The sequence below is a fragment of the Epinephelus fuscoguttatus genome, linkage group LG11 (assembly GCF_011397635.1).
Source record: "Epinephelus fuscoguttatus linkage group LG11, E.fuscoguttatus.final_Chr_v1".
NCBI classification, from domain to species: Eukaryota; Metazoa; Chordata; class Actinopteri; order Perciformes; family Serranidae; genus Epinephelus; species Epinephelus fuscoguttatus.
The window spans coordinates 39,670,685-39,684,410 of NC_064762.1; the positions used below are offsets into that span (position 1 = coordinate 39,670,685).

At 39.3% G+C, this 13,726-nt stretch overlaps 2 protein-coding genes across 8 annotated transcripts in view; both read left to right on the forward strand.

The window, feature by feature from the left end:
* Nucleotides 1-13,726, forward strand: part of LOC125897356 (adhesion G protein-coupled receptor F4-like) — an 88,771-nt gene that overhangs the window by 23,751 nt on the left and 51,294 nt on the right. For 6 of the 7 annotated variants that reach the window (XM_049590654.1, XM_049590653.1, XM_049590652.1 and 3 more), the window contains exons 1-5: nt 6,522-6,657; nt 6,744-6,832; nt 6,966-7,027; nt 7,744-7,865; nt 8,012-8,230. In XM_049590654.1, the coding sequence (XP_049446611.1) occupies nt 6,531-6,657; nt 6,744-6,832; nt 6,966-7,027; nt 7,744-7,865; nt 8,012-8,230 (619 nt within the window). In that variant the 5' untranslated portion in view covers nt 6,522-6,530. Of the gene's footprint in view, nt 1-6,521; nt 6,658-6,743; nt 6,833-6,965; nt 7,028-7,743; nt 7,866-8,011; nt 8,231-13,726 lie in introns of those variants that run through there. The other variant, XM_049590656.1, reaches the window with a different exon arrangement.
* The window catches only part of adgrf8 (adhesion G protein-coupled receptor F8), a 122,970-nt gene that overhangs the window by 12,650 nt on the left and 96,594 nt on the right, over nt 1-13,726 (forward strand). The window contains exons 6-7 of the mRNA XM_049590641.1: nt 2,139-2,294; nt 2,402-2,569. Coding sequence (XP_049446598.1) covers nt 2,139-2,294; nt 2,402-2,569 — 324 coding nt within the window. The remainder of the gene's footprint in view (nt 1-2,138; nt 2,295-2,401; nt 2,570-13,726) is intronic.

Sequence of the window (13,726 nt, forward strand, 5' to 3'; positions counted from 1 at the left end):
GAGTCAGCTAAAATGATTAAAATGATTACTAATGATCAGAAATTTGTTAGTAGCATGGGCAGATTATGAGACTATGGGCCCCTGGGCACAGAAATGCAAAGGGCCCCACAACCTCTCCAACAAAGGAGCAAGACAAAGGGACTGTGGTGATTTTACATCTTGTAGTCGTTATTCATTGTTTTGTGGCTTTGTGTGTCTTAGGAGTCATTTTGTGTGTCTTTGTGGTTGTTTTTTGTCTTTTATATAATTTGGGCCTCTTGGTGATAATCTTGTGTCTTACTGAGGTAAATTTGTGTCTGAGGTATTTTTTTCTTTTTTTGTGTCTCTTTGTGGTTGTTTGTGTGGGGTTTTTTTTTCAGTCATTTAGGTCTCTAAGATTCCCTCTCTCACTGAGGAAAATTTGTGTCTCTTTTAGGTAATATCTTTTTTAGATGTTTGGGCTTTTTGAGATCATTTTGTGTCTCTTTTGGTGGTTGTTGTGAACATTATTGAGGTTCGTTTCTCATTGAGGTATATTTTGTCTCTTTCTGGTAATTGTGTGTCTTTGTTGTCATTTTGTGTCACCTTGTGGTTGTTTTGTGTCTTTCTGTAATCATTTTTGTGATTCAACCAGGTAATGTTGTCCCTTATTGAGATAATTTGGTATCTGGTGTAATTTTGTGTCTTATTAAGATTATTTGGTATTTCTTTGAGGTAATTTGGCATCTGTTTTAGTCATTTTGTGTGGCAGGAGTCATTCTATGTCTTCTTGTTGTTGTTCTGTGTGGTTTTTTGTTGTTTGGGTCTCTTTATGGTAAGTTTTTCATACTGAGGTAATTTTGCGCTTTGTTTGTCGTTTTGTGGTTCTTTGTTTTGTGTCTTTTGTAGTCATTTTGGTGTCTGAGATCATTTTCTGTCTTTTTTTGGTTTATTTTTGCTTTGTCGTAATTTTCTGTCTCCTTGTGGTTGTTTTGTGTCATTTGTAGACATTTGGTTCTCTAAGGTAATTTTGTCTCGTTTTTGGTGGTTTTGTATCCCTTTGTCTATTTGTTGCACTAATTTTATGTCTCCTTGTAGTTTTTTGGTCCCTTGTTGTGGTTGTTTTGCCCATTTTTGAAGTTATTTTATCTTCTTGCAGTTCCTTTGCATCTCTTTGAGGTGATTTTGTGTCTCTTTCTGGATGGTATAAGAATATTTGAGTGACTTTTGCAAGTTTGGGGAGGGGGTACTTTGGGCTCCAGTGTCTGTGTCATTTATGATTAGTGGCTTATATTATTCTAAACACTGTTAAAAGACTTAATTTCACTACTTACCCAAAATGTGGATTGTTCAGGAACATTTGTGGGTAAATTATTCCTTTAGTCCTCTAACAATTTTGATTTTAGGGCAGTTACCTCTCTTGGCCAGTAGATGGTGCTTTTTTTGCATCCGATCCTCATGCTGTCTGTTTTACTGTATGAGGAAAATGCCTGTTCTTTTGTTTTCATGGGAAATGCAGGACATGGTAGTTTGTAATTTTCTGAATCATGAAACAGAGTACCACCTGTGAAGTAAATGCTAATGTTTTTTGCATGAACTTTATGAACTTATTTAGTTTCAAATAGAATATGTTGCTGTTGTTCTGTTGTTCCGGGTCATGTCCTGAAAGCCACCTCTTGGTATGAGAAAAAAGTATCTTTGCTTCACATGGATAAGGTTCAGATGACACTCATATTGTATATTGTTAACGTATAAGACATTACATAAAAAGTAATTCTTCACTTGTACTAGACAATATTATTAACAGTAAAAGTAGAAAAAAAAGTATTATGGTACTAAAAGTGTATGCTGTCTTTTTTCTTCATTTTTACAGAGACAACGTAACCTACACCAACACTAACACCATTAACATCACCATCACCAACACTATTAACATCACCATCACCAACACCATCACCATCACCAACATTACCATTACAGATCTTTCACTGCATCTTGCATTGACCATGTAAAGTCTCAATTCAAGCAACAAGATGTGCTGAAAAGTTTGATAAACAGTGCACACTTAGATCAACATAATTCATGTCATGATGATTGCACACAATGGAAAGTGTGTGAATATTGGTGTGTATAATAGTAACAGACTTCTGTGATGGATTTTCTTCTTTTCTCCTCCACAGATCCGGTGGACATTGATTTAGTCCTGGACTTGCGCATCCCAGTCTCCAGTGTGCCATCAAATTTCATTCATCTATTCAGGGACAGAGTGGGAAATTTCCCATTGCCCTACAGAATCAGTCAATCTTTAACAATAATAGATTTAAACTTCACCACATGTAAGAACCTTTGTTGTTTATTTGTTTTCTTTTGTCATTTGTGTGGCTGATTTAATGCTTTCTTAGCAGACAGTGTCTGATTTGTACACTGTTCTGTCTTTTTAAAGGGTGCTCTCCGAACTCCACTGGAGGACTGCAGTGTGAGTGTGAGGAGCAGTTTGCTTGGTCATGTGACAAGTGTGACATCTACGGTGCGTGCACTAATGTCACCAGTCCAACCTGTAGCTGCATCAATGGACTTCCTTCAGATGGAGGGTTCTGTGAAGCAATCACAAGTAAGCAGTGCCAGTTTAACAGTTCCAGTAAAACTGAAGCTATCTGCAAAAAGTTAACAAATAAAAGCCTGGTCTCTTCAAGCTCATCAAATACAGATGCTTGGTCAGTGGCGCCTGGCATCAGATACTAATGGACAGATGCACCCTTTAGCAGTGGTATGAGATGAACAGGGCAGCTGCACTTTTTGATGCTTGGTAGTGATTGTCAAATGAAGCCTCATGAAGCAATTTCTTTATTTTTTGCACCCACTAGATGGTGCTTTTTGTTCAACAAAAGGTTGAAAGCACACTGAATTGCCATTCTTTGAGCCTCTCTCTTTAAACCATCTAGTAGGCTCAGAAAATAAAGAAAATGCTTCACGAGGCTTCATTTGACCATCATTCATTATTACGAGACATCACGTTCTCATCACACGTCGTCACATATTGCCACTTTGTTACTGGACTTTCATGTCTACATATTAAATGCTAGGTATCCTCCTACATCTGCTGTTGAAGTTCTGAAATGCCATAACCAGCCATAAACAAAAACACATGGTTAGGTTTAGAATAAGGTATCATGGTTTGGCACTACATTCACACGGGAAGCAAACACAGGGCTTCCAGGTGAAAGTCTGGGCTTTTTTTGACCCATCCACCACCCCTCCCGCTTGCCCTGTAGGGACTTTCGAACTCCTTATATTACATTGTTAACAGCAGCGTTTCAACCAGACGCTGTCCAGCGGTGTATCATACAGGTGCAACAGGTGCAGTCCAGCCGCCCAGCTGCGTATCATACCACTGCAAAGGTGGCTTTTGGCATCAGTATCTGACATCAAAATCACTGACAGAGTGAAGGTACTTGACGACTTTAGAATGAGAACGGGCTGTGAGAGCAAGAAAGTGCACATAAGGCAGGTGAGAGGGGAGGATGGTGGGTTAAACAAACACTGGACTTTCACTTTGGAGACTGCTGTTTGTTTCACATGTGAAGCCAGAATTTGGTTGAGGAATTTTAACAATGTAGTGTGCTAGTATTTGTAGCATATTGTACTGGTGATGTATGCTGTGACGTTACTTAATGTTAGTGTAATGCTGGTGTTGAGTTAGCATTAACTGTATAATACTGTAGATAGGGTAGCGTGGGTAATAACAGCACGGATACAACTTCTTCTGAGGAAAACGTGAATACTTTTCATGTCCGTTTAGAAAAGTACGACAACTGACTATTCATTGACACATATCACTCCGCCCAATGTAAACAAAACACTACAAAGCAGCTTATAAGTACAGTATATATATAGTTCCTCATTCCAACAAATGTAAATAATGTATTTATCAAATAATGAGCCATTAACTAAATCATGAAATATTCAACTAATACCCAAAACAAAACAACATTCAGAACAACACTAAAACAAAATAAATCTCATCTTATATTAGTAAGAAACATACTTATTTTAAGTTACACCATGCTGTTTTTCTTGAAACCTAATCACATGCCTTAACTCAAAATAGTAAACCTAAAAACAGGTTGTTTTTTGTTTGGTTTTTTACATATGTTCTAAGTTTGTTTGTTTTTTCAGAACAGAGTGCATGCATTTAATGGGCAGAAACCGTCCATTTCCTTTGTGAGGGGAAGTTTGTTTTTAAACCATACAATGCATGTAAAAAGCATAAATTGACATGCTGTCCCTGGACGTCCAAACCTGACACAGGAGGGTACCGAGTGCATCATGGTTTAAAGTTCAGGGGCACTGACCAAGCATTAAGGGTGGGCAGATCAATAACAATAATAATAATTATACATTTTATTTAGAAAGCGCTTTTCAAAGTTCTCAAAGTCACTTTACAGAGACGGTTCAAACACATCAAAAAAACAATTTTCAGCAAAGACATCAAGACAAAGAGGAGTGAAAAAACAAATAAATAAGTAAATGAATAAAAATAGCTAAACATTAAAAGCAGAACGGAACAGGTGAGTTTTGAGTAGTGATTTGAATGATGGGAGGTCAGCGCAGTCATAGATGAGTTTTGGGAGGGAATTCCAGAGGGTGGGGGCAGCAACGGATCAATGTCACAATACCGAGACTCTCGATACTACATTTTCATTTTGAAGACTGATCCTTGCATCAATAGGTTTGATACCAAAAAGGGATTAGTTTATCTTTTCTATGTTTCTACGTAAATATTTGTATTTTAAGAGTAAAACTGTCTGTTCAAACAACATTTGTTGTCATGAGCTAATCTGGTGCATGCATTCTTTGCTTCTCCACTGCTTTTGTATTGTCTACACTCAAACAACCAACTCTAGAGCTAGCAGCATCTACGTAGTTAAACTTCACTTCTAAAGCAATCTAATGTTGATAATTATTGAATGTATGATGTTTTCCCACACAAAACAACGTGGTATGTTAATTTTATCTCCAATTTTGATCCACAGAGGTCGCTCAATGTCCAACCCGACTCCTGGTATGGAAACTTTTGTTGCTTTGTTTTGCATGGATAGTGCAAGTTGTAGTGTTAAATATTGCCTCCATCAGGTTTCTATGGAAGACATTTGCAGGTGTATAGTTGAGAACAAATGTGTGTCAGTTGTACAAAAGCAGCTTCTTGAATATTCCATGGTTCACATATTCCAAAATGTGAGGTTGTGAGCTCATACAGCTTACAAAGAGTGACTAAGCTCTCAAGACAAGAGACAACATAAATACTTATGTCCAGTCATCACTGAGGACTGGACATAATGAAAATTGTTAATTGAAAGATTACCACTGTTCTGCTTCATGTCCCCAAAATACAGATGTTTAAAATAGAAAGAATTATAATGTTACTAAAAGTGCATGCTGTCTTTATTCTTCATTTTTACAGAGACAACGTCACCATCACCAACACCAACACCAACACCAACACCATCACCATCACCAACACCATCACCATCACCATCACGAACACCAACACCAACAAATGGTATAACATATGTAACGTAGAGACTGAAGGTCTGTGTGTTTGTGTGTTTCTGAGGATTGGCACTGGCACTGTGAATCAAGATAACTGCATCACTCTTGGATTATCTGTTGTACCATTACAGATCTTTCACTGCATCTTGCATTGACCATGTAAAGTCTCAATTCAAGCAACAAGATGTGCTGAAAAGTTTGATAAACAGTGCACACTTAGATCAACATAACTCATGTCATGATGATTGCACACAATGGAAAGTGTGTGAATATTGGTGTGTATAATAGTAACAGACTTCTGTGATGGATTTTCTTCTTTTCTCCTCCACAGATCCGGTGGACATTGATTTAGTCCTGGACTTACGCATCCCAGTCTCCAGTGTGCCATCAAATTTCACTCATCTATTAAGAAATTTCCCATTGCCCTACATGATTAGTCAGTCTTTGAAAATTATAGATTTAAACTTCACCACATGTAAGAACCTTTGTTGCTTATTTGTTTTCTTTTGTCATTTGTGTGGCTGATTTATTGCTTTCTTAGCAGACAGTGTCTGATTTGTATACTGTTCTGTCTTTTTAAAGGGTGCTCTCCGAACTCCACTGGAGGATTGCAGTGTGAGTGTGAGGAGCAGTTTGCTTGGTCACGTGACAAGTGTGACATCTACGGTGCGTGTACTAATGTCATCAGTCCGACCTGTAGCTGCATCAATGGACTTCCTTCAGATGGAGAGTTCTGTGAACCAGTCAGAGGTAAGCAGTGCCAGTTTAACAGTTCCAGTAAAACTGAAGCTATCTGCAAAAAGTTAACAAATAAAAGCCTGGTCTCTTCAAGCTTCAAGCTTCAATGTCCAACCCCATATGGCAACATATGTTGTTTTGTTTTGCATGGGTAAAATTCAACAGTCTGAGAGTCTGTAGTCGCTGAAGACCCTCATTGGAAAATTTTAAAAGCGTTAATTGATCTAAAATAGCATTTATATAGTACTGAAGATTTTTATTCTTTTTCTACAGTGATTACAACAATGCCAGTGATCACAACAACAACACCAGTGATCACAACAACAACAATGCCAATTTTCACAACAACAACAACACCAGTGATCACAACAACAACAACGCCAATATTCACAACAACAACAGCAACAGAGGGTATGACACATAAAATGAAGAGAATTGAAAGACATGTATCTCCTGAAAAAGCTACTCTGTGATAACAACCGACTGTTTCTGTGCAGAGAGAAGGCTCTCATTTACCATGGACATATCTTTCGATAATTCATTCAATGACCCTACCCACAGCCTCTACCAGAACACTTTAAACGCTGTAAGTCTCATTGTTTCTTATGTCGCTTTCATACAGGTTTGTCACAATGTTGATGTAATGAATGTATGTGACATTTGATCCTGATTCAATTGTAGAACTGATAACAAGTAGGCTGTGTCACTGTCTTAAACAGATTAGAAATAAAAGCCAGGAGTTCATCTCAACTTATAAAGAAGTGAGGATAAATCGGTTTGAGTAAGTTAATTCTTTTAATCTTACCCACCATCTTAAATGAAATTTTTTTTTCTATTTACAGTTTGGTTGTTTTCAGGGTCATAGGATACTATATTAGCATAGTGCATAGTCAAATTTTAAGAAATTCCCTTTCAGTGTCCTTGAGATATCGCATTTACAAAAATGAAACAGACAAGGTCACAATGACCTTGACCTTTGAACACCAAAATCTAATCAGTTCATCAGTGAGTCCAAGTGCATGTTTGTGCCAAATTTAAAGAAATTCCCTGAGGCTGTTCTTGAGCTATCATGTTCACGAGAATGAGAAAGACAAGGTCACAGTGACCTTGAAGTTGACCACCAAAACTAATCACTTTATCCTTGAGTCCAAGTAGACATTTGTGCCAAATTTAAAGAAACTTCCTTGAGCCATTTTTGAGATATCATGTTCACAAGGATGGGAGAGATGGAGAGATGGACAGACAGACAGACGGACAGTCATACATAGAGACGGATGTGCATGCGTACAAATGGAAGGACAAACAGACTGAAGGACAACCTGAAAATACAATACCTCCAGCCACAGTTATCACTGGCCCAGAGGCACAAACAGCCTGTGAGATTCTGGATGGACTGGTTAATGGCGGTTGCCAGAGCAGAGATAATATGGTCCTATAAAGATGACATTTCACCTGCTTGTGATTCGAATATAATTGGGATTCAATTCTGCATTACAGGAGTGGAAGCACCATCTGTGACTATACTATAACAGCAACTTCTTTTCAAGAATCGGAAATTCGAGCCGTAAAAGCAGGGGTATTTAGAGAGCTGTCAAAAAAATACCCAGTGCGATTTAACAGTAAGACAGTTGTAAACATTTTTGAAATATTTTGATTCACAATTTGCTTTGATCTTTATAATTGTCTCATACAGTAAGTACTGTCATATCAGGAATGTCTGATATGACAAACAAATTTTCTGACTTGTGTTTCTGTTTTCATTAAGGCCAGGAGTCCTTAAGGTTTAACCCAGATCCAGTAGTTTTTCGTAACCCAGTAACTGTGAGATGTGGCCCACCACCAGAGAATCTTAATTTTGGTACTGAGTGGGAAGCAAAGTGGAGACTCAACAGCATAGAAATACCAACGGATGAGCTACACAAATTTTCAAAAGACAGTGGAGCATCAGTCTTAACTGTGTCAAAATTTTTCAGTACGGACAAAGGTAAGAAATAGATCCAATATGGTGCAGTCAGTTAATGACTTAAATGCAAGTGTCATCTAGGACTTTTCTCCTTGTGCTCTGACCTGTGTAAATACAGAACTCTGATTGGCTTGAGAACAATATTTGTAGTACAATGTAAAACCAACACTTAGACTGTGTCCATTCTTTAGCCTGACCCAAAGATGCCAAAAACATTTAACTGGTTATAGTTAAGTAATCTGACCAAAACCTAAGAATGCAGACATGATTTTACTCACATGGCTAAATTAAGGTAAATAGCTGGCATGGCTTCATTTACCAAAAGTGGTAACAATTAGTATAGAAAGAAATGCCTTTTCTCCTGCTGACTAAGCCTCAATATGCATGCTTGTCAACATTCCATTCTGAGTAATGCGCAACAGCAATTAACACATACCCAAGTATTCACTAAATAATTGTCTGTTATGTAACCATATATTCAAATTCAAACTCCTTCTCTTGTGTTTTTAACAAATATGGAAAACACTGAGACAAAGACAAAAGGACTCCTCTTAAAGGTTCAGTGTGTAGGATAGAGGGGGATATATTAGCAGAGATTGAATATAATATTATAAGTATGTTGTCTTCAGTGTATATCCATCCATTTTTAATCGCTTATCTGAAGACGTGTCACGGGGGGCAGCAGGCTGAACAAACTATTCCAGACATCCCTCTCCCCAGCAATGCTTTCTAGTTCCTCCTGGGGGATCCCAAAGCATTCCCGGGTCAAATGATATATAATCCCTCCAGCAAGTCCTAGGTCTGCCCTGGGGCCCCCCACCAGTGGTAGTGGTGTGTGGAACCACTCTAACGGGAGTCGCATAGGGGGCTTCCTGATTAGATGCCTGAACCACCTCAGCTGACCCCTTTCAATTTGAAGGAGCAGCAGCTCTGCTCCCTTCGGATGTGTGTACTCTTTACCCTATCTCGAAGGCTGAGCCCAGCCACCCTTCGGAGGACACTCATTTTAGCCGCTTGTATCCGCAACCTCATTCTTTCAGTCATTGCTGACCATAGATCATGACTCGTGAGAGCTGGGAGAGCTATTTTTTTTTTTTTTTTTAAATGTGAAACTGCATTATTCAGTGTTTTTATGGGTTTAAATAACCTGATGGCAACACGGTGGTGCAATAATTAGCACTGTTGCTTTACGGCAAGGTTAACTGGTGACTCTAAATTGTCTGTAGGTGTGTCAGCCCTTTGAAAGTCGATCAGCCTGTCCAGGGTGAACCCCATTCTTGCCCAATGGCAGGTGTGATAGGCTCCAGCCCCCACAGGACCCTTAACAATATAAGCAGTTATGGAAAATGAATGAATCAATGAAATTACCTGCTTCGTTTAGGAAGAGACCTCTGAGGATAATTTGTCTTAAAGTAAAAACTTCCTGAATGCCTCGATCTTAAGTTATCAGAGGAAAAAAAAAGAGAGCACACATTAGCAGGCGCTGGCCGAAATGGCCACCTCCAACATGCCAAACAGCACTGAAGAAACACTAATTTGTAATGTGAACCTGTATTCAGTGTTTTGACTTAAATCAGTTTGTTTTGGAGAGGAGGAGACCTCTGTGGATCATTCAGCTCCTGGATAAACCTCCTGAACAATAAGCACTGAGGGAATTCTAATTGGGAGGAGTTTCAGCGGGTTGCAATCTGCAATTCTTACTGCTAGATGCCAATAAATCCCCCAAAGTCTTAATGCCCACACACCAAACTGACTTCAGAAAGCCAGCTGCACTGAATCTATCTATCTATCTATCTATCTATCTATCTATCTATCTATCTGGCAGACTGTGCCCATAGAACACTGACAATACTGCTTTATGCAAATGGTGTTTAAAATGAGGGGATTAGATTGACTGTCTGGAAACAAGTTCTCTGTTTACATAGATGGAGAACTAGAGGTATTCCAACAACTTATCAGCCAATGTTGTGACATATTGCTGCTTTGTCTGTGGACTTTAGAGTCCACATATTATGGTACAGTATACTACTGTGTCCGCTTCCAAGACACACTGCAACCATCGACGAGATATCAACAAAAGCAGGTGATTAGGTTTAGAAAAAAACATCATGGTTTGGCTCTAGGAGTTGTGTACCCTGCTTAGTAGGTCCCCCTGCTGGCCCCCGACTGACGTTATTTCTCCTCATCCAAATACACTGACTAGATCTAGCTGATTCATCTGACATTTCCTTCACTGTCTTCCTCAAACTCTGTCCCGCACTCCGAGTTCCCCAGGAGCAAGACAGCTGATCTTGCTATGAATCCCCACACCCCACTTCCACTGGACAAATCCTAGTCTTCCATCCTCGCTGCTCAGCTTCTGCTCCTAAGTCTGCATATCTAGACTTTTTTCGTTCATAGGCTTCCTCCACTGAGTCTTCCCAAGGAACTGTCAGCTCAATGAAATAAACTTTCCGTTGACTCACAGACCACAACACTATGTCAGGCCTCTGATTGGTACAAACTATTTCCTGGGGAACAACAAGCTTTCCCCCTAAATCTACTTGCATTTCCCAATCACAAGTACCTTCTCGGCGTCCACACCCTTGCCTCCTTACTAACTTACCACTTCTGTATTTCTCTCCCTCAAGGTCAAACTGAATTGCTAAACTCCTATTCTTGACACCTTCTGAATTTTCCTGTCTTCATTTCCCTTCGATACCTGCAGCTAAACTTTTCAACACCTGAGGGGTATTCCAGGTAGGAGGTTCGACAAACTCTGAGTCTAACCTTGAACTCTGAGTTGATTTACCCTGAGATGGGAAACTCTAAATTACTGGTTCCAGAATAGCTGATCTGAGTTAGTTCAGTCAACTCTGAGTATGTTCACCCTGAGTTAAGCCGACAATAAAAAGCCATCATCAATGGAGCTCCGACTCCACAATTCACCATGGCAAAAGGTAAATAAAAGACAGCACCTCCATTTTAATCCAGTGGATGTAGAGATATTAATGCATGTGTAGCAGACGGTGCACATTCATCTCTAAAAGAAGAGCCTGAGTCAGAGCGAGGAAAATGTAAATAAGTTAACCATAAAGTTAATAAAAATTTTTACTCAGTGTTGTCCGTTTATTCATCATTTAACAGACTTACATAATTCTTAATGAAGATAAAGTGGTGGAATCTGACTGTGTATCAGGCTGTAGATACATTGCATTATATTAATAATATATAATAATATATTTGTTCAGATTTAATCTGATGGGGAAAAACACAGGAGGCAGCAACTGAAAAATAGTAAGATTTTAAACATATAGGCTAGGCTATAGATCAAAGACATAAAGACATGACTGTAAACTGTCTGACCCAGTAATAATATATTTGGTGATTTGCACTTGAAAAGACGTTGAGGTTAAAATACAGTATATTTTAAAATGTTGGACATCTATTTGTATCTTGACTCAGCAGCATTCAGTGACTTTATTTCAGCTACAAATGTAGTAAATTTATAGACCCTGAAATGCTGCACCATTGCTCACTCAGAAATATTAACATATAATCCCCAATATTAGGCTATAGAAATTATGTTCCATCAGTGCGACCAGTGATTAGTCAGTCAGTCATTAGTCATTGATACTACGTGTCTAAAGCTTCATACCGATTTTTAAAATTTAAATAATTAGACCTACACATTATGTGCAATAAACATTTGGGAGCTGCTCTAACACACTGACAGTCTGATCCTTGTGCACAGTGTTAAAAAAATAATAAATATAAAAAGGACAGAGGTTTGATTCTGAGCTGAGGGTGAATTCCGATGTCCAAAGAAATGACTGATGTGCATAAATTCAGTAACTTAAGACAGTCCTGAGTAACAAACTAATATCCAGCAGGATTTAGACTGTGACAGACGGTAAATCTCCACTAATTAATGCGCTTCTATACAAGCTTTCACACGGACTGAATGAATGAGGAAATTAAACAGCGTGTAAGAGGGAGGAGACAGAAAAAAACTCAGGGTTTATTGAAGAAAACCTGTCAGCGAGCAGGTTATGTTCACAGAGTCTGTTACCATGGTGACTGACTCAGAGTTTCAGTTGTCTCTCTTTCTGGAACGGATAACTCAGAGTTTCCCTCATCTCAGGGTTAACTTACTTTTCACGTAACCCGCTTTCTGGAATACCCCTCTGGTTATGTCGCCATGTATATCGGCCTTGTGACAAGCTAACTTTACAGCCTTACAAAATATGCTTTAAGGTTGCGGTACCTGAACACAATGGGCATGATGGGTCCCCATTTACCCACAGTTTTAGGTTCTGGGGGGTTGGTAACACATTGTATGTAACCCCTACCAGGAATCTAATACGATTCTCCTCCATACTCCACAGGTCCGTCCATCTAAGCTTCCCCCTACACTTTCCCAATTCAACCACTGACCCTGCTTAGCCTGGGCCACTACCTTTGCACCCCTTAATATCTCCTCCTGTCTACGTATCTGTTCCACAACCAGCTTTCTTTTATCTTTGGGACCTGCTTTGTTCCACTAACTGAACATTACCTACAATCTCTACATGCCTAAGAGCTGCCTCTGCCTCCTGAACTGCCGATCTTGGGTTCCACTTCCTCCCCTTGGTTGGATTTGGAACCACACTCCTAACTACCATGTCCTTACTCCCAGAGAACAACAGCTCTGTCCTGACCTTGGTACATTTAAATTCCTCTGTTAAACTAGATACTGGCAGCTGAAGTATGCCTTTTCCATACAATGCAACACTGCTTAGGCACCTAGGAGCACCCAACCACTTCCTAATATAGGAACTGACCACCCTTTCCATTGTCTCCACAACTGATATTGTAATTCCATAAATTGACAGTGACCACATTAACCTAGGATATAGCCCAAACTACAAACACCACAACTTCAACTGTCATGGAAGTTCTGATTTATCTATTCTATCCAGTCCTTCAGCCACATCTTTTCTAAATTTCACCACCTGTTCATCATCATTCAACTCCACATTGTACCACCTACCTAAGCTCTTTACTGACTTTTCCCTCATTGTTGGGATTTCCTCATCATCTACGACAAACTTCCTATCACTTAACTTCCCTCTACGTATTGAGATGCTTCTAGACTTACGAGGCTTGATCTTCATGCTGGCCAACTTGAGATAGTAGCCTACATGGCATTGTTGTGGTCACCAGTGTCATATCATCTGGGGCACCTGGGGCAGAAGAAGCCTTTGCATGCCTGACCACCTCCTGAACTTCCTTCCACCTAGGTGGCCTGACATCCATCTCATGCTCTATCCCTCCTAATGGAGGGATATCCGGTTAAAGACCTACTATCCTATTCTTCTCTAAATCTGAATATGTATTTCTCAAATATTCCTCAACCTCTAGCCATGCTGCTTTAAGCTGCCCTCCCTTTTCCTGGCTAAACAATCCTTTAACAAACTTAAAAAGGGTCCCTGAAAAAAGCTGTCCTTACAGATTCTAAGAGCTGCTAGCCTGCTTCTCAACTCCTCTTGCAACACA